At 40.4% G+C, this 21710-nt stretch overlaps 1 protein-coding gene across 2 annotated transcripts; it reads left to right on the top strand.

The window, feature by feature from the left end:
* Positions 1-262: 262 nt before the first annotated feature.
* On the top strand, positions 263-18215 carry LOC130921660 (gastrula zinc finger protein XlCGF8.2DB-like). 2 transcript variants are annotated; one of them, XM_057845847.1, is made up of 7 exons: positions 263-416; positions 638-726; positions 820-900; positions 3654-3704; positions 3793-3828; positions 10055-10120; positions 14828-18215. In XM_057845847.1, coding segments are annotated over exons 1-7 (1206 nt in total). In that variant the 5' UTR covers positions 263-414; the 3' UTR covers positions 15709-18215. The 2 variants fall into 2 exon arrangements, with proteins under 2 accessions (XP_057701830.1, XP_057701915.1); XM_057845932.1 differs by lacking the exon at positions 10055-10120 and having other exon boundaries at positions 265-416.
* The last annotated feature ends 3495 nt before the right edge of the window (positions 18216-21710 follow it).

The raw sequence follows: 21710 nt of genomic DNA, 5'->3' as shown, positions 1-21710 counted from the left end.
AGTTTTGAAAGTGAAAAATAAGATCTGAAAGCGAAAAAAAAAATATTTGAATGTAAAAAATATTTGACACAGAAAAAATACGATCTGAAAGTGAAAACAAAATCTGAACCTGAAAACATTAACTTTGTAACTTAAAAAAATAAAACGTTTTTTTTTTCGCTTTTGAAAAATTCAAGAAAAAAATCAACATTCATTTTAAATTTTTTGTCAATCGTTTCGTTTTTGTTTTTTTTTTCAGATTAAAATACTTTTGGCCTTGATTTAACGCCATAGAAAAGCGGCTTCCAATGAAACGTGACTCGATTCCCACCGTTCACGTTACTGAGTCGTTCAAAAGACCGACTCATTCGCGAACGTCACAGCTCTACAGCGGATCGCCACCTCGACCGTAGAAGAAGACGACACAAAAAAGAAATGTAAACCTCGATTTGTGCGTTGTGAAAGCTAAGCTACTTCCCTCCCGACATATTGCTCCTAGCGTGCGTTGCCTAAAACTGAGATGCAAGCGCAACTGGTTCCCGGTGTCCGATCCGATCGAGCTAGCGTCGGTGGATTTTGTGGCTCTAGCTAGCTAGCTAGCTAGTTAGCTGCTATATTAGCTCACCAAGCGTTTGTTTGTTCGGTCGCCGCCTTGCAGGGATCCCGCGTGTGAGCAAAATATGATGGAGATGGAGCGAAAACGCCGACAATTTCACGAACTGCTTCGAGCTTCGTTACGTCATGCAGGTTTGGATGCTTCACTCTTACTTCTTTGCTAACCAGCGAAATTTGTTGCCAGTTTTTTGTAAACACAGGCCTTGTTCTATGTTTCGTTTACAGGCTACACAGGAGCTGTTGTAAAGAATTGTAGGCGTGCGGTACCGTCCACATCACAACTGGTTCCTGAAATCATCATTTCTGGTAATTTCCGACGTTGATTTATATCGATATGGTGATGCATTGCGATACTTTGGATCCCAATATTAGGTCGATAAGCTCCCGGAAAAAACAGATCGATAATCATTTTAAAAAACTGTCGCTGTTTAACAAAGGAACCAACAGAAAAGATCCCCACGAGACCAAAGTTTTACACTACAAGAGTGTCTACGTTAACTCAATAGCTACCGTTGACGGTGCTAAACGGCCAATTTTTTTGACTGGGAGAATGGACGTCTAGCGCCGTCAATGACACCCAAACAAGAGGGTTCGAAGCTAGTCCTCCTAGTTGAAATGAATTGGACATCTATCGTTGGCATCCAATGAGTTAAGAAAGGCACTCATTTGTTTACAAGAATGTTGGAATAATACAGTGTTGCTGTACTTATTTACTGCGATTGGCTGGCAAACGATTCAGGGTGTAGCCCGCCTACTGCCCATAGTGAGCTGCTCCAGCACCCCCGCGAGCCTCGTGAGGATAAGCACCTCAGAAGATGAATGTAATTACAGAAATGTTGCACGGAAATATTGTAGGTTGCGAGGAAGACAAAAGTTTTTGACAGATACTCTGCGACATTGAAAAAAAAAAATGAACATTGCTTATTTTTGAAGGCCAAGTGAACTCTGAGTTAACGAACACAGTTTATGCACAGTTAAAATCATTAACTCATTCCCAGTCAGTTCGTATACAGTACAGTGCCTTGCAAAAGTATTCGGCCCCCTTGAATCTTGCAACCTTTCGCCACATTTCAGGCTTCAAACATAAAGATATGAAATTTAATTTTTTTGTCAAGAATCAACAACAAGTGGGACACAATCGTGAAGTGGAACAACATTTATTGGATAATTTAAACTTTTTTAACAAATAGAAAACTGAAAAGTGGGACGTGCAATATTATTCGGCCCCTTTACTTTCAGTGCAGCAAACTCACTCCAGAAGTTCAGTGAGGATCTCTGAATGATCCAATGTTGTCCTAAATGACCGATGATGATAAATAGAATCCACCTGTGTGTAATCAAGTCTCCGTATAAATGCACCTCCTCTGTGATAGTCTCAGGGTTCTGTTTAAAGTGCAGAGAGCATTATGAAAACCAAGGAACACACCAGGCAGGTCCGAGATACTGTTGTGGAGAAGTTTAAAGCCGGATTTGGATACAAAAAGATTTCCCAAGCTTTAATCATCTCAAGGAGCACTGTGCAAGCCATCATATTGAAATGGAAGGAGCATCAGACCACTGCAAATCTACCAAGACCCGGCCGTCCTTCCAAACTTTCTTCTCAAACAAGGAGAAAACTGATCAGAGATGCAGCCAAGAGGCCCATGATCACTCTGGACGAACTGCAGAGATCTACAGCTGAGGTGGGGGCGTCTGTCCATAGGACAACAATCAGTCGTACACTACACAAATCTGGCCTTTATGGAAGAGTGGCAAGAAGAAAGCCATTTCTCAAAGATATCCATAAAAAGTCTCGTTTAAAGTTTGCCACAAGCCACCTGGGAGACACACCAAACATGTGGAAGAAGTTGCTCTGGTCAGATGAAACCAAAATTGAACTTTTTTGCCACAATGCAAAACGATATGTTTGGCGTAAAAGCAACACAGCTCATCACCCTGAACACACCATCCCCACTGTCAAACATGGTGGTGGCAGCATCATGGTTTGGGCCTGCTTTTCTTCAGCAGGGACAGGGAAGATGGTTAAAATTGACGGGAAGAGGGATGCAGCCAAATACAGGAACATTCTGGAAGAAAACCTGTTGGTATCTGCACAAGACCTGAGACAGGGACGGAGATTTATCTTCCAACAGGACAATGATCCAAAACATAAAGCCAAATCTACAATGGAATGGTTCAAAAATAAATGTATCCAGGTGTTAGAATGGCCAAGTCAAAGTCCAGACCTAAATCCAATCGAGAATCTGAGGAAAGAGCTGAAGACTGCTGTTCACAAACACTCTCCATCCAACCTCACTGAGCTCGAGCTGTTTTGCAAGGAAGAATGGGCAAGAATGTCAGTCTCTCGATGTGCAAAACTGATAGAAACATACCCCAAGCGACTTGCAGCTGTAATTGGAGCAAAAGATGGCGCTACAAAGTATTAACGCAAGGGGGCCGAATAATATTGCACGCCCCACTTTTCAGTTTTTTATTTGTTAAAAAAGTTGAAATTATCCGATAAATTTTGTTCCACTTCACGATTGTGTCCCACTTGTTGTTGATTCTTGACAAAAAATTAAAATTTTATATCTTTATGTTTGAAGCCTGAAATGTGGCGAAAGGTTGCAAGGTTCAAGGGGGCCGAATACTTTTGCAAGGCACTGTATATTAATACCTCCTTGATATGGCAGTACATCAAAAATGGCGTGGTAAAGCCTGTTGTTGAGTTAATTACCAGAATGTCTGTGTGATTAATCAGTTTTACGCAAAAATTCTTGAATACACTACGTATTATAATAAGAATGTGCTACGTTTGAAATAGTGCGATTAATTGAAGTTAATCTCGTGTGAAAAATCATGCTCAAAATGTGTCATCATTGCCCAGGCCTATTGTTTTTCCATTTTGAAATGGCTTGTTTCTCTCTTTTTAATAGTTATATCATTGATTCATTTCCTGACCTGTGAGTGGATAATGGCTACGTCGCCATATGTCCATATGTTTATTATCGTGAGCCTTGTATCGCAAACCGTATCGGGACCCGGAGGTTCTGAACACCTTTCTTTTACTCTAATGGCAGATGAAGAAACAACCAATCCCCCTGCTGAAGATGATGCGAGCCGCGTTGTCCGTGAGTAGTTATTTATTGGTATATCACTGATTATTGTTTAATATCAATTCATTCATTATTTTTTTTAATTTTTTTTTTTTCGCTGCAGAAGAATTTGGTTTTGTTGAAGAGGAAAGTGTTCCCGGTAAGTTCAAATATAGCCAAAAGAATTTACGGTGGATTCTGTGACTGTGAGCTGGCCTGACCATGCCAAAGCAGGGCCAATCAACATGCTTCATAATTGTTTTCAGGTATTTTGGATGTATTTGAGTGACGCCATCTGCTCTGGTGTCCAAATAAATCCGTTTCTTTGCAATGAAGACTATTCCACGTAATATCCAGCCAACTTCAGTCTAGACTTGATGTTCTCAAAGGTTTTTCACTCTGCCTATGAAAGTCAAAACTTTTGTAATCCCTCTCTAATCATCCAGATTTACATGTCTGATTATAACTAATATGTTTGCATCAATACCATTTTTTTGTCTCTCGATGCCATTTCCAGCACCTGGCATGTGGTGTCAGCCAATGCCGAATCTTTACCTCTACCACGTTCTTTTAATATTAAATTACTGCCTACTCACTTGACTGTAAAGTAATGGCTCTCATGGCTTGGTCAGACTTTACTCATGATCCGCCCTTGACCGCGCTAGACGTACAATCCATTTGAAGTGGATCTCGAAAAGTACACGCTGCACAGCATCGGCTTGATAATATCATTTTAGTGGCGTATCAATACTGATGCTAGCATCTGTATCGGTGCGCCGGTCCTAATTTAGTTGTCCTCAGAAATTGTGTTGCTCATAAAGGGGAAGTTCAGAATTTTGGACATGAGGCTTAATCTTCGAGTTCACGAGGGTTCAATTAGTTGGTGGAGTTGATTTCCAAAAATTGCTTTCAGTTTTTCAGTTATTTATTAGCAGTGTTGTCTGTAGGTATGTGCCGGTTACCGGTTTCACGGTTTACCGTGGTGTGAAAACTAGGGCTGCAGCTATCGAATATTTTAGTAATCGAGTAATCGACTGAAAATTCTATCGATTAATCGAGTAATCGGATAAAACAAATATATTTTTAGGTGAAGAGCAATTATAGATATACATGAGAAAACAAGACATTTCATCATTTTCAGTCAATCAATGTCTTTATTTTTGATGTGTATTGTTGAAAACGGCCAACAATTGCATCTCAGATGTAACTAGGATTTTAAAAAAAAGACTAATTCACTATATAAATATATATATATATATATATATATATATACACACACACCTAAAAATGCCTTTACGCTTGATAACACACTTCGCTTAAAAGTTACGATTTTTCCCCACGTTTTTCAATTGAATTTTTATTTGTGTCAAGCCATTTTTAAGTTCTAGTAAAGTTTTAAGTTAGTCTAAACTGTAAGTCCTGATAGGATTTTGAATTTTTGCAGTGTTCAAAATAAATGTATGATACAGGCTGTATTGGAGCACATTAGGGACTAGTGCTACTTGGTGTTTTATCCAGCAATGACTACTGAGCTAAAATTGATAGTTAGCATTATTGAGTTTTTATTTGACACCCTCATCACTCCACAACGCTATGTTATGTTAAAGCCTGTATGTAAGACACGTTAGCCACGCATCGAAAGTGGTCTTAATTAATAGAAACCCAGCCCTCCGCAGGGCTAACGTTACTTGAGCTAGTAGTGACAGTAACGTTAATCTTATATATTAGCGCTTAGCGCTCTTTGTTAGCGCTTAGCGCTCTACTGCTTTAAGATGGCGGCTGTTTGCTAACGCTGCCCAGACGCGGCCTAGTCTGTCATTGTCCATCTAGTTCAACATACATGTGATCTCTATGAGACTCACCAGAGAGATGGCGGCTGTTTGCTAACGCTGCCCAGACGCGGCCTAGTCTGTCATTGTCCATCTAGTTCAACATACATGTGATCTCTATGAGACTCACCAGAGCTAACTGCAACTAACGTAGCATGTGCAGGCTAGTATTTTGCAACGTCGGAGTCGTTTGTAGCGGCTGTCTGCTGCAGTAAGTTTTTTTTTTTTTTGCTTCTTCCTCTACGCACGTGACATCGGCGCGTTGTCCCGCATTAAAAGTAGTCCGAGCAAAACGTGATGCTTAGAGCTGTCAAAATAAACGAATACTCGAGGTGAATAAAATTACTCGGATCAGTTTTTAAACTCGAGTTACTCGAGTTGCTCGAGTATTCGTTTCAGCTCTAGTGAAAACGTCGCGGTTTCAAAACCACTAAAATTTTCCGTCAGACCGTAGTACGGTATTCGCTATTTTTCTTGTGTCAAAAATGCAGCCAGAAGCGGCTTGGCGCAGCAGCGCTCACCCCCTCCCGTTTGTTGCTGTGTGTGAAAGTGACGCTATCAGCTAGCCAGCCAGCTAACCCAAAAACAAATACTCCAAATATAAGGCGTACTGTTCTTCAATTTATTGAGCTCTCAAATCGTGGTAAGTGTAATATACAAAATGAATACATTTAAAATGTTGTACAATTAGATTTTTCCATGTGAGTAGCTTCAACAGATTAGCACCATGGAAAAAGTTTGCCAAAAACAAAAAACACATTTTCCTTTCAAATTCAATATACAAACAAAGTAAAAGCTTACAAAGATGATTGTTAGCCTAGGCTTACCTGGGAGAGCAACATCGTTGAGTGTGACAGCCGCAGAGTGAGAAGACAAGGTTGAGTCGCTTGAATGAAGGGGAAAAAGTGATAGCGTCAAAGATCGCTAATTACGAAAGATGATCTTGCCCTAAGCACAAATCCACGTTCGCTGGATCAAGGGGAGGTCTCACTCCCAATGTTTTTTTTATTTTATTTTATTTTTTAGATGAAACCTTTCCACAACAATATTGACATTTTAACTAACTTATACATTTTTAAGTAACTTATGAATTCTTTATGTTCTTTTTAACACAAAGGCATGACATCATGTAGACTAGAGTTGACACAGTGGCTGAAAATGGCGAAACTTCACTTAAGCTTTTCCACCCTCAAAAAAAAGTCATGCAGTATAAATTTCTAAAAAATTTTATTCAGAAGTGTTTTTACTTTTTTATTGAAATTATTTTGTTCTTGCTCTAATCTTGACCAACTTGAGCTGTGGCTGTGAGTATAGTCTATAAGTTATATTTAGTTTAATTTTATTTAAAATATTTTTTATTGATTATTTTAACAATATATTCATGTTCCAATTTGCAACTATGGTCCGGAAAAAAAAAATCCTGTTCAATGGAAAAAAGTTTTTTTTTTTTTTTTTTTTTAACCCATACATCTCAAAATTTTTTGGAGCTATAATTGCAATACCGTGAAACCGCGGTATTTTTGCTCACGGTTATCATACCGTCAAAATATCATACTGGCACATGCCTAGTTGTCAGTAACACGTTACTGTAATCTGATTACTTTCTTTCAGTAACGAGCAATCTAACGCGTTCATTTTTCCAGGCCAGTAATCTGATTAAAGTTAGTTTCCTCAGTGCCTGTGCGTTACTATTTTGTTGTTGCCTCATACAGTATGTAGAATGAAGAATATTGTAGTCATGTACGCAGAGCATTTGAAAAGAAAATACTGCGCTTGAGTTTGGGAGTGACATCACATCTCACGTTTTCTCATCGGGGTCACGTGTAATACCATGCTGCCTGTGCGCGCGCCGTCTGCCACGGCGGTCAACAACATAACCTGCTAGCTATCAGGATGCTAACAGTAAAGGAGCCGGAGAGATACAATAAACGGCTGCATTTGCTCACTGGAGATACAGCCATTACTTCACATATCCGTCCAGTAAAGATGACAAAAATATCTCCGTGCGTTGCAAACTCTGCGCTGGCTCAGAAAGACTGTCAACCGCTATATACTCGACATCCAATTCAACAAGGAAGCACTTGGAATTACAGCACAACGCGTCGCGGAAAAAAAAAAGCCGACAGGTAACGAGACAGCCAGCTCTTCGACAGTTTGTAACCAGCCTTTATAATATGTGTAATTATGTACATTTGATAGTTAGAGTTTGTAATCATAGACGGAGTTTTACATTTGTGGGACTGGGGGCAGAAGCATGTTGAAGACTGAAACGAAAGTCAAAAATTTTGGACACACATTTTGCGTTTTATATATTTTCACTACTATTATATATTCTCACTGAAGACATCAAAACTATGAACGAACATGTGGAATGGCAAAAAAAAGTGAAATAACTGAAAACAGGTTTTGTTTTCTACATTCTTCAAAGTATCCACCTTTGAGGTGTCTCCAAACTTTTGGCCAATACTGTGTATATATATATATATATATATATATATATATATATATACACACACACACATCTTGACACTGTTCGAGTTCAATCAACTGTTCAAGTTGTTGTTGGCAACGTTTGAAAGCTTAGGTTTAAAGAAATTCTAAATATCCATCTTGCCTCCTCTGGTGTAGTTTTGGCTAAGCAAAGCAAAGGATAGTCTCCAAGGTGAAAGGCACGTGATCTGTTCGAAAAATGATTTTGACCCATTATGAAAACTTTACATTGTAGGATTTTTGTTCATTTCATTAATTTTTGTTGTTTGTTTTATTGCTTTACAACTTTTAGAAACAACATTTTAACGGCTAGGTCTTTATTTCAAAGGGGAAGTTCAGAATTTTTTACATTAGGCTTTATCTTGGAGTCAGCGGGGGTTTAATTAGTCATTGGAGTTGATTTCGACAAATTTTGTGCAGTTTGTCAGTTAGTTTTTAGTTTTAGGGCTCCAGAATGGCTAAGCAAGGGCGAGTCAAGGGTGGTCGACTAATTAAACCCCCGCTAACTCAAAGATTAGGCCTTATGTGAAAAACTCAATTACACGCGATGACATTTTTCTGTTATTTTTATGTTGAGGCAGCAAAAGGGAAAATAATGATAAAAAGTAACTGATAAGTTACTTTTAAAGTAACTTAGTTACTTTGATAATAAAGTAATCAGTAAAGTAACTAGATTACTTTTTTGATGTGTAATCAGTAATTAAATTACTTTTTTAAGTAATCCGTGACAACACTGTTTATTAGTTTCAGGGCTCCGGAGTGGCTAAGCTAGCGTGAGCCAATGAGCCTGTCCTAGCATGCCAATAAAAAACAACATATGCACGCATGGACAATTACCGATCATGATCCATGCAGTCAATAGTGTTGGTTATGTTTTCAGGGTGAAGTTATTCAAATTTACCATTACATGTCAATAACTGCAGTATGAACAGCAACATTTGTAATCCAGTAGCTATGTCGGCAACAGTCTGCAGAGCCAAGTGATATTTTTTCCACTGGTGTGTTTACGTCGTGGCCAGCAGCAAGTATCCACAGTTTGTATTGTTCCTTGTTCTTCATAGGGAATAAGAGGAAACTCTCATTTCTTCTATCTGTTTCCACAGCCTCTAAATGCACGTTTCACTATGTTGCCGTTCATCGGTCAAGACTCCGTAGACTGATGCTGCATTTGAGGAAGTGGAGTTTTCCAACCTCCGACCAGGGTAAATCGCATTGGGACACCACTCGAACCGGGGGGCCCTTGTCCCGAAGTCAGGGGGGGAAAAGTACCCCGACCTCACGAGTTGCTTCTATCGGATGTCACTCTACAAAATGCTGTCGAAAAGCAGACCGTCAATAGTAAAACAAAAGAAGGCAGTTTACGGTGTGGTCTATTTACCTTAGCTGTTGTTTTTCCTCCGCTATTTGATCGCTTACGAGAAGCCATGTTTGCAGCAGGTGGACATGTCTTTTGATGGCCAAAATAAAAAATGTTTGGAACGCTTTGAGGTCGCAACTGGTACCATCCGAGTGGGATAAGTCCGACTTTCCGCCTTCCTCGAATGCAGCACGAGCGGCCGAAGCGCTCCTCTCTATTGTGGTCGCGTTACTCATCTAAAAAAAATAGTCCCACAGAAATAAATAAATGAATGACGGCAGTTTGGTCTGATATTGTTTTGGCCGCATGGGTATTTTGAACAACGATCTGCATTTTGACTATATTAGATTTGTTAATATGGTTTTTTATTGGCATGTGAGGACGGGCTCATTGACTCGCACTAGCTGAGCCACTCCGGAGCTCTGGATTTAATAACAAATTTGTTGAAATCAACTCCACCGACTAATCTAACCCCGCTAGCTCGGAGATTAAGCCTAATTTCAAAAATTCAGAATTCTTATTTTCGAGTCTTAAAAAGGCTTATCTTTGTCTATTTTTGAGAAATGACTTGGATTGTTCAAATTGACGTTTTCGTGTCCACAATTCCGAACATTTTGAAAAACACGTGCTTCTGTAGGTCATTTTTTTCACAACTATATAAGGTGGTCCTACATTTGCACACACAAAAATGAATATTTTCTGCTTTTTAGGTGTATCTCCAAGTGAAACCTCTCCTGTCACTTATCAGCATTCTGCTTCCAGCGTCACTAATGCTGGTATGAAAATTTGCTCGGACTTCTTCACTATTGAATTTTGTTCGGAAATTCTCTATCTCAACTCGGCTATGGCAGATAAATATTTGGGATGTCCCCGATCAAATCAAGCGATCGGAAATCTGGCATTTTCAGATGATGGAAACAAGGCAATAGAATAGCCAGTTCTAAAACGTGACAATCATAATAAGTACTGTCGTATGTTGTTTCCAATGAAGTCATCCTTCTCCCATCTCAGTCCGTCTCCTTTGCTTTTTCCGGACCAATGCAACAAGTGATCTCATTGGAGGGCAAACAGCAAATTGGTGTAAGTCTGCCAGCTCTGATTGGTTCATGGCACATTTGCAACACGTGCGCCAAACTGAGCGCGCAGAGAAAACAAACGGTGAGCGCAGGGGTCGACCGATTTAGCGCATAAAGCTAACATGCAAATACAATCAGGGAGAATAGAGTAATTTTTTTGTGTGTGTTCAATAATATTTTCTGTGCTCAAAATCTAGCATTGCTCGCTCAAAATAGTGGCACAAATAAAACACCATACTCATGATGATGGTAACAGTGTAATATTTGTAAACAGAGCATTTCTTGGGGCGGTACCAGCAGGGCTCATTTTGATAAAAAGTACATGATTTGTCTTTTTTTTGTGTGTGTGTGTGTGTGTGTGTGTGTGTGTGTAATGTAGTGGTGCAACGATTAATCGATTAACTCGAGTATTCGATTAGAAAAAAATATTGGAATTAAATTTGGCTGCTTCGAGTATTCGTTTAATTAAAGTGGTGGTGTAATGGTTTGTTTTGAAAATGTGTGCATTTAGTTTTATTAATTTGGGTGGATACACGGCCCTCTAGTCTACCTCATTTCACATGGCTGAATCCATCTGCTCCCTGTTAAGACCAACATAAGCTAAGTTTTTTTGTTTGAGCTAATGTTTTTTGAATGCATTTTTAATTTAGTTTATAGGTATATTTAGCCATTTTTTGTGGAAATATGTGTCCGAACCATTTGTCAAGAGCATTGTAAAAAAAAAAAAAAAAAAACTTAAGCATTCTGTTGCATTTAAGCTAGCACACGTTTGCCATGTTAGTGAGCCAAATGTTCTTTTGTTGTAGATTATCTTTTTTTTTTTAAAATACTGTTTGAGGCTCAGCTTTTTTTTCGTGTTCCTTACTCGATTATTCGAACTGAAAAGTTAATCGATTAATCGACTACTAAAATAATCGTTAGCTGCAGCCCGAGTGTAGTGGGTGCACGCAAGTCCGTTGCATGCGAAGAAACCTCCCTCCCGTTGCCTTCAAGAGGGTGCGCTATTGGCTGGAGCAGCTAGCCTGGGCTTCAGGCCTTATTGGTTAGCGCGCGCTCCTGCCGTGCGGCGCGCGTGTGAGTGGCGACCCGGACGAGAGGGATGGATGGCAACGTGCGGCGAGGTTTAATGCAGATGTATTACATTTGCATTATTTGTGTAGTCCGAAAATACAGATATCGGATTGGCAAAACAAAAATCGGCATGGGGGCATTAACCGCAAGAAAACACTGAAGCGGAAGTCAACGCCGCTGGTAGAAAAACGTTCTAGTGGCTGTCGCGGGAAGCTAACGGTAAAATAGTGTCATACAATAGTGATACATTTCTAAAACTATTTTCCAAATCAAAAAATGAATGGATGTGCTTTATTTTCGTTTTAACATACTTACTGCCCAAGTATCAGCTCTAGACTTCGTATCAGCAGATGCTTGAAATCGGGCGACGCCTACACCGGCTCGGGTGCACAAATATATGATCGGGAAAAGAGCGGCTCTCAAAGCACCGCGGTACAGATGCTGCTAATCGACATATTTGTCCTCGATGTCAAAGGGTGCGTCGTTCGCCAGCCTTCTGAGGACTCACAACTAGGCCAAAACGCAAGCAAACATCATACTCGAATACCGAGGTATTCCAAACGACAAAATGATTGGGACATCCCTACGAAATATATGTGTATAAACATAAAAGTCTATGTTTTGCCACTGAAAGGACTCAAACATTTGGTAGAAACTGGGGGGGAAAATACACTTGAGTTCACAAGCTCTCATTCTTGAATCACTGAACACATTACATAAGAGGCACAAACACAATAGTAGAAGGATTTTTGTCCTTTATGACTGAAGCCATGTCTTAGATGATAATAAAAGCAATGTCTGGGCATGTTCTTACAATTGTCCCTGTAATTCACACGATATTGCTCAACTCTTGATAATAATGGAGAATATTTTTGCTTGTTAACTAGGGGTGTAACAGTACACAAAAATCTCGGTTCGGTACGTACCTCGGTTTTAAGGTCACTGTTCGGTTCATTTTCGGTACAGTAAGAAAACAAAATGCAAACTATAAATGTGCTAGTTGTTTATTACACACTTTTGTGCTTTCAACAATAGGAACATTAGCCTATACAAAGCTAGAATTCTGCTCCAAAAGTAGCGGGTATTTAAAGATAATAATCCAACAACAATTTGCCTTTCACACCCCGCATATTGGTAAGCTTTCTTTCTGAAAGAAAGGAGGAAGAAGTCGTGTGCTAAAGAGAAAAGCAATCCCAATGACAAAGATTTTAGCATACATTTTACAAGTGAAATGCCTCAATGAATCATTTTTTTTAATGAACGGTTTTCAAAAGCTTTATTGGTGGATTTTCTCAAGTTAAAGCGCCACACAGAAATTAATCAATTTAATTGTGTAAGCAGGCTCTGTGTATCGTTCTTATTATTTAATTACAGGTTTTTTAGCTCATTTCAATTTGTTTTATTTAAATGGGCTATTATTTATTTTATTGTGTGTTTATATTTTTAAAATGTGATGTAGTATTAATTTATATTGTATATTTCATGTTGTATAACTTTAGTTCCTATGTGAATATTAGTTCCTACTTGTTTAGTGTTGTGGTAGAAGGGTTTTGTATTGAACACGGGGCTGTGTTGGTTATTATTATAGCAGAGAAGACAGCAGTAAATCAACAAGGCAAGTCAACTGTGCCCCGATCTACCACTCAAGAGATCTGATGGACTCAAAAAGTGGGTTGCGGTTGCATATTAGTTTGAAAATCGACCGGATCCACCGTATTTTTACACGAGTGACTGCGGTCTGCCCGATCCTAGCTAGTAGTATTGACGTTGGAGGGCCGCGTCTTGCGTCAAATAGTAAACTCTGCTGTTCTTTTCGCGTGCGTCACGTTGAGCCGCTTCTGGGACGTGTAACACGCGGCCGCACGGCGACTGGTGTGCATTAGCTTATCGACTTTAACGCCCGCGTTTCACTGCGTTCTCGCGGCGGCCACGTTTCTGGGTTATACTGTCCACAGTCCTGCCGTGTTGGTCCTCATTATAGTAGAGTGAAGACGGAGTAAATATAATCTACACAAAAAATCTGTAACCCGATCGACTCACAGCCTCGAAAAGTAAGGGTTGCATTACGTCAGAAACTTGTTCGGTACACCTCCGTTCCGAACCGAGCACCCCGTACCGAAACAGTTCAATACAAATACATGTACCGTTACACCCTTATTGTTAACTCATTGTTTGCCTTTGACGGCGCTAGAAGTCCATTTCAATTTGACCAAGAGGGTTGAATGAATGAATATTCAGTGGTCCCTCTCGGTCAAATTGAATTGGACGTCTAGTGCCGTTGATGGCAGCTCAGGTGTTCACAACAAAATTGCAAAAACATCCAGCGTTACTATCGAGAGCACCGCCAAATCATGTTTATCCGATGACAACAAACATCTGGTGACCTGTGGTAGTTGAAAAGCAAGCCATTAACAACATTCCAGCATCGATTCTTTCATACTTTTGCCAACCCTTGTGGTCCTGAGCGCAACTTTGCTCTCAAGGGTTAAAGTCCTCCGTCGTCATGACGGAAATCCATCAGAGGGGGGCGCTCGAGGTCAATCACGAGATTGACGCAGATCAGCGGGAAAAACAGAGTAATTGGGACCCCTGACAATGACGATAAAGTTGTACTATAATCTATAATCTATTCTACAGTTCTCCGTGAAGAATAGTATGGCCCAATGATGAATTTCACAAGCATGCGATTGTGTATAAGAGGGTTTGTTGTCCTCAAAACACAAGAATCACAAAAACCTGGGGGGGGTCATAAAAAAATGGCAATAAATAGTCTTGAAATGTGAAAAAATACTTGACAAATGAGGAAAATTTCCACTATAAAACAAAAATATGCAAGAAAACACACACAAAAACATCCTGCAAAAAAAAAAAAAAAAAAAGCTGCCCCCCCCCCCCCCCCCCCCCAAATGCAAAAACACACAGTACAAAAAAGAAACCCAACAAAATTTGGGGGGAATATATATATATATAATTTATTTGATCTTGCAGTTTTAGTCAGTGGCGGCTATTAACAGCGCTAGATGTCCAATCCATGTTGCCTGCCCCTCTCAGTCGACCTGAATTGGACATCTAGCGTCGTGACTCAAAAATGCCACAACATTTCTAGGAACCATGGGAGAGCGATGCATCCCCACTCCCGATTTTCTAGTTATTGAAATACACTTCCACTGAAAACTTGATTGGATATGTCCAATGAATGAAAATAGGTTGATTTAACCTCACTGAATTAAGCACCTCCAATGTCATATTATCCCCTTATCGTTTGTTTTTTTAATGTTTCGGTGAAATTATTTTTTTTTCTCCCTTTAATCCAAGTACTGTCCTTCTGTTCTACAGACATTGACGCAGAAGAACTCCATCCCGAGCAGCGAGACTTTCCTTTTACCATCACAATTTCCGACACCGAGGACGAACCCTCGCAACGTGACGAGACGGTTCGCGCCGGTGGCAAAAAACCAATAGAATGTTCTTTCTGTGACAAAACTTTTCTCAGCAAGTCCAGGTGGAAAAGACACACAAGAACCCACACCGGAGAAAAACCTTTTACCTGCTCGCTTTGTGCTAAAAGCTACACTCGGGAGTCCAATCTAAGACAACACATCAGAACCCACACTGGAGAAAAACCTTACCTCTGCTCCGTTTGCGGCCAACGATTTGTTAAAAAGAGACATTTAAGCGACCATACTATAAAACACACTGGGGTGAAACCTTATTTATGCTCGGTGTGCGGTCAGGGTTTTACCCGACAGGAGTATTTCCGCATCCACCTCAGGCAACACACCGGGGAGAAACCTTATTCTTGTTCCATTTGCGGGAAAAGCTTTAGCCAGCAGCAATATTTCAAAGCGCACACGAGAATACACACGGGGGAGAAACCTTTCGAATGTCCAGTTTGCGGTCTTAAAGCGTCTCAAAGAGGGACGTTAACCAATCACATGAGAATACACACCGGAGAAAAACCTTTTGCCTGTTCGGTCTGCGGGAAACGATTCACGCTGAAGCAATATTTAAGAACGCACGCCAAAACGCACAGTGGGGAAAAACCTTACACGTGCTTGCTTTGCGGTCTCGGATTCAGTCAAAAGATGAGTTTGACCACACACATGCGAACGCACACCGGGGAAAAACCTTATACCTGCGACGTTTGTGGCAAAGGGTACACAACCAAGGCAAGTTTAAGCAAACATGTCCAAACGCACGCCGAAGAAACCAATTAGAACTTCTAGCTTTTAGGTGTGGTTGTTTTTAGCATACTGACGGCAATAGACGTCTTCATCTAGTCCAAACGGATTGGTCGTCTATCGCTGTCAATGGCAAGAAAACATGATCAATTTTTGTTCTCCTTTGTCCACAGTGTTGCACCGATACCATTTTTTGACTCCCACGCCAGTCTGCCGAAAGTGTACCAATACTGTCTCGGAGGAAGTAACACTTTTAAATAAAACTCACTTGAATGTAAAGTCAGTGCTATCACGGCTTGGTCAGACATTGCTATAACTCATTGGCTGCCACTGACTTTATAGACGTCCAATACATTTGAAACGTGCAGGTTGGCAGCCGCTTTTAATTGGACATCTACTGGTGATAGTCATTGAAATCCACAGCGGAAGGATGATTGGATGTCTGTGATCATCTCGGGAAGTGCGTTGTTGTTTTTTTTAAGGCGTAGTTGGCGGACACCTTGGGTAGGTCGAAAACTTGAAATTTGATCTTGAAAAGTACATACTGCGAAGCATCGGCCTGTCATTTCTTAGTACTTTCCAACACTGATGATGTCATATAATGCCGTATCGGTGCAACACTAATGTCATGTATTAGTAAAGAATATTGTAATATTAGTGAAGTAGCCTTGAGAAACTGTTGATTCTGCTTTTTTTTTTTTTTTTTTAATAAAACTATTAAACAGTCAAACAAACTTTACAATTTCTTCACGCAGTGTATGCCAGAAATCTCTTATGGAACAGAAAATATGAACGACTGTCAAGCCAATGTACGTGAAAAACAAGACATATCCTTGAAAGTCACATTATTGTCGCAAGGACATCAACAAAATCGGAATATTTAAGATTTTAAATATATAATACACATTTGCTTTGAATAACAAATAGCAGCAATTAAGACCTCTAATAATTATCATGTACATACCAAAAAACTCAAAAATACCAAATAAATATCAATTACCGACCTACCTATTGTTTGTCGTAACTATATTACCGTACCTCATTCAGTGCCATTGACATTGATTGACATCAGATCATGTAAACTGGGACATCTGGCATTGATCATTTTTATTGAAATGAATGGCGATAGGCTGGATCACTGCCATCACAGCCGATGTAATAGTAGGGAGGTTGTTGATGTCAGAACAGATTTTCAAGCAACTCTGGTTCTTGTATTGTGGCAGACTTGAACGAGTTATTCACTGCAATCCAAAGTCATTTAAACGAAACTCGAGGATGGCAAATGGCTAAACCGAAAAATCTAATACATACAGATCTTTAGTAGGAACACGATTTCAAATTGCAAAATTGAGTCTTTTTTTTTTTTTAAGCAGCATAAACAAACAGATAATTTGCATTTAGGAATACAAAATTATCCATAAATAAGATTCTTCTTTATTTATTTCCTTTTCAGGCATGACAGATCCAAACGTACAGCATTCATATGTGTTTATGTTCAGTTCAACCCGAAAAGAAAATGGCTGACGGGAGAGGCCGAAGCTTATTGAATCCCGCCCCCGGTATAGACTCTACCCACGTGACGTCACAACTCCTTCCTCCTGACTGGTGCCGCCCAATTGTCCGTCAACACATCATGTTTACCTGTTACGGCTACGTACATTCCTCCTATTTACGACGTGTTTTTCTGCTCGTTAACATTAATAATCAAAATGGTGAAGGCGTGTGTGGCGGTCAGTTGCAATAACAGAGAAGATAGACGGAGAGACTTGAAGTTCTACCGGATTCCGAGAGACCCGGAGAGAAGAGAGCGAGATGGGCTGCTGCAATTCGACGAGAAAACTGGGCTCCAAACAATTACCACAGATAATGTAGTAGTCATTTTATATCTGGTAAGATGCATTTAATATATATTTAGAGGGTTTTGGGCTGACAACCACAATTAAGATCATTGCTAGGCTAATCGCCGACAACATACACGTATGTATGTAGTGAGAGTGCTATCGCTAATCCATATAAACATTAAAAGCCCTAGCTCCATTGACAAATGACATGAAATACATTAGACTGGACAGTGGATGTTAGCAAGAACAAAAGATTTTGAATTGAAAATTTCGTAACTCACCTTTCCAAGCACAAGATAGATTTCTGCCGAATTTTCGTGGACAACCTGTTTCACCCAACCAGCAACGAAGTATTTATAAGCCTCCAAGCTCTTAAAGTTTTTCACATTTTCGTGAGAATAGGCTGATTTTGTGTAGACAAGATAGTTGTACATATCAGGCTAGCTAGCAGATGTCAGGCAAATACGGCGGAGACAGCGGGTGGAAAAACATCGATTTAGGCATCAAATATGGATCTGGCGAATGGATAAACTGAAGCTTTTCCACATAACGCCTTTTATGCAACGCAACAAGTGAGTTTACGGCATCCGAAAGCACCGGGTCTTCCATGAAATGCATTATAAATTGCTCGATCAATTGAGACCATTGATAATACAGACACAAAATGACGGACAAGGGGGCGGAACCATACAGCGAGCACGTGATTTTGTGACGTCGGTGGGTAGGGTCTATTCCATAGGATGCAGAATTATCGAATAACAATTTTGACATTTCAGAATGTGTGATAATTACAAGGTGTTTTTTTATCCCCTCCCCTTGATTTACCATCTTCCCAATAGTCATTGTCGATCGCGGCGATTATTTCTTTATGTTGATTATTTCCAGTAGATTCGTTCATTATGCAGTTTGTGGTTAGTCCATTCTGTTGATTCGATCCAGGATGGGGGAATAGCTGAGGACCGATGGCAAGCCGTGTCCTCCACCTCCTTTTGCCAATTTAATCCTCGTCACGGTCTTCATTCCTTGCTCCATTCCGACAAACGCTCATCTCCAAGTTGCGCAACTCCATGGTACTTTTCATTATCATTCTGGTTGTTGCAGTGTCGGATGCAGCTAAGTCGTTCTTCACCCGTAATATATCATTACAGGCCTTGTTGAGGCTGGTGTGCACTCCAGCGATAGCGCTCGCGGCCGTAGTGGGCAATTCAATTCAATTTTATTTATATAGCACTCAATCACAACAGAAGTCTCAAAGGGCTTTACAGAGGCAATATGATACACAATTAGAAATGAAGCAACAAAGATGAATAGATGCAGTTCAAGTCCTGGGTATCCCCTATCCTTAAGACCCTCCATGCCGGCAAGGAAAAACTCCCAAAACTCCAGAGTCAATTGGGAGAAAAATGAGAAACCTTGGGGAGTATCACAGTCAGGAGAGATCCACTCCCAGGACGGATAGACAGGAACCCCAGAACGGCTAATGGGAATTAGCAAGCGAAATTATAGTCCGTAAAAATACAGTGGAGTGAAGGTGCAAGAAGAAGTCCCTCTAGTCAGATGAGACGGGGGTAGCAGCGAGGACGTCTATCCAGCCAGGGGTCCGGACAGTCAGGAGGCTGCAGCTGAAAAATAGCCCCTCCCCAGAGGGGAGGGGGGAAAGGGGACACCGACAATTCCACTGATCTCCTTTGGCTTTCCAGCACTTTCACGATGATCCAACGAATCAAGTGGGCTTCGAGCCCCGACAGAAGAATCGCAGCCAGCAGCGCAACGAAAAGATGCACATCCTCGATGTCTTCAACTTCGAGTGCGGTCAGACACAGCGGCCGCCATTTTCCCCAGCTATCCTCCATAAATCCAGACTTAGAAGTGCTGCCCGGGCACAGGCGTTGTCTAGGTTCTGGTCGCATCGTAGAGAAGATCTTGTCCAGGCACTTACTGACCAATTGACCAGTTCCATGTCTTTACAGAATGGCACAATACGACTATCAACAGTCAACTGTCTGTACGCTTACTGAGCCAAATGTCCTTGTGACAGATGTCTGGTTGAGAATTTTGCAGTTGGCGGTCCAGGTTCCCACAGCTTTTTTCAGTTGACGTGCTTTCCTTGCTATTTCGGCTTTCCGGCGGGTTATGTTATCATTTTAAGAAGATGTTAGATCCTTTCAGGAGATGACCTTGTTTAAGGAGAGCAGTCTTGCTCTTCTGATTGGAGAGCTTCATGATGATCATTGGAGGTTTTCTCCCTCGGGAAAATATAGCGGAAAGCATTGTTGAATGTGTTGCTGTTCCACTCTTATTTCCAATTCTTGAAACTTGGCATTCACCTGTATTTCAACCGTTTCATAGTTTGGTTCAGGGTCATCCTTAACCCCCATTGGCCGCAGCTTGCGCATATGTGCGTGTTCGTACTTGGATACCGGTGATGAGATTGTTTGCGCGCCCACTTTGATCCAGATCCTCTGCCAAATCTTACAGTTTTTTGATGCGTTCATCTCTCTTTCATTGCCTTCTTTAGTTGCTCCTTTTCAACCTGGAGCAGTTGGATTTCCTTCAAGATATCTTGATTTTGCTTCAAGAGGGCTTGATTTTGATTTTGGGTCAAGAATTCAGCCACAGTGCACTCTAATGTCTGTATAGAAAATTTCAAATTTTCCTTTAGAGATATAAATGTTATCCAATGAAGATTGTAAAATGAAATTTTTTTGTCTGTCATCCTCAATTACTAAAGGTTTAGTGCAAATACGGTTTGTTTATTTAATTATTTCAACTTTTTTTCCTTTACATTCCTATTTATCAACTTACTTTTCGATATTGAAATCTGACTTCTTCTCGCACGTACTAAATCGGTTTAAATTCTTCCGTGTTATATTTTTGACGCAGTCCGTCCAAAGTGTAAAAAAAAAAAAAAAAAAAAGTGAGAGACGTTTGAAAGACGAGTGCGAGGTGGAATCTGTTGGAAACGAAAAGGACAAAAAGCCTTCAGCTGGCTTTCACACGAAAGGTTTGTTCTCTTTTACGCTTATTTTTGTTGCCCATGCACCTTTTATACAATGAAAATGTGAGTTTAGTGACTATGTTATACAAGGGGAGACTGCAAAGGTTAGTGAATATTCCTTAGTGTGTGGCGTCATCTAGTGGTAAACTTAAGAACAACAATACGCAATTCTTTTGAAGCCATTGTCTGTATGGAACTTTTTTTTATGTTTATATTCAAACAATAACAAGTGCAAAAGCACACAACTGGACAGAATTTTCTCAACAATGCGACCTACACCTAACCAACGCCACCCTACTCAATGAACCTAGCAAATCGACCATGGCAATCAATAACTTTTGGGAAGATAATATAAGTCAAAAAAACGAAAAAGAAAAGCTCGTGTAATGTGATGTACGCAACCCTACCATGTTAGACTGTAGAAGCCATATTCACTGTGACAATTCAGTGCATCAATGTGTTTATTTTGAAACTGTTATTGTTTTTGCCACCAGGGGGCACCGCCAATGTCATTAGGTATTTTACTATAAAGGTGCGCCTAGAGAGCCACTGTTAATGAGTGCACCTGGTGGACACACGGTTTTTACCATAGCACGCCGTAGCATGAGCTGCATTGGAAAGTGGACTGTTTGCTGAATGACTGGAATAAATCACCAAACTAAAACCATCCATGTGGGCAGTTCATTGCCGGCATAGCCTATGCGTACATTCAGGTTCCAAAGGTGTACTCAGTATTGGCTTGATTTTGAGTTTGCTAAAATGCCATTACATAGACTGTGCGTCCCTGGGTATTGATAAGCATATGCTTCTCCCATCTGCCTTTGTATTTCTTCGGGCAAACCATATCACATTTTGTAACTGTCAATGATACCGATGATGATGACAACATTTCATTCATAACGTACATGAAAATAAAGGACCGTACTGCAGAGGTGCCCAAGTCCGGTCCTCGAGGGCCCTATCCAGCTTGTTTCCCTCCTCCAACACATCTGAATCAAATAATCAGGATTGTTATCAGGCTCCTGCAGAGCTTGATGATGAGCCGATCATTTGATAGAGCTGGCTCTCGAGGACCCCCTTGCTGTAAACTTGTTGATGTTTTGAGACGTCCAGTTCATTCAAATGAATAATCATCTATCAGTGTGATTGACAAAAATAGACGTCTTTGAGCCCTCCCAGTCCAAACGGATTGGGCTTCT

This window comes from Corythoichthys intestinalis, chromosome 1, assembly GCF_030265065.1.
Source record: "Corythoichthys intestinalis isolate RoL2023-P3 chromosome 1, ASM3026506v1, whole genome shotgun sequence".
Lineage (NCBI taxonomy): Eukaryota > Metazoa > Chordata > Actinopteri > Syngnathiformes > Syngnathidae > Corythoichthys > Corythoichthys intestinalis.
Note: the sequence above shows the minus strand (reverse complement) of the source record. Positions and strands in the feature narration are given on the sequence as shown.

What these genes read in the sequence shown, in the direction of transcription:
- LOC130921660 (XM_057845847.1), top strand. An exon ending in TGATGCGAGCCGCGTTGTCC is followed by an intron (nt 3,705 to 3,792) that starts GTGAGTAGTTAT and finishes TTTTCGCTGCAG; the next exon opens with AAGAATTTGGTTTTGTTGAA. An exon ending in TGAAGAGGAAAGTGTTCCCG is followed by an intron (nt 3,829 to 10,054) that starts GTAAGTTCAAAT and finishes TCTGCTTTTTAG; the next exon opens with GTGTATCTCCAAGTGAAACC.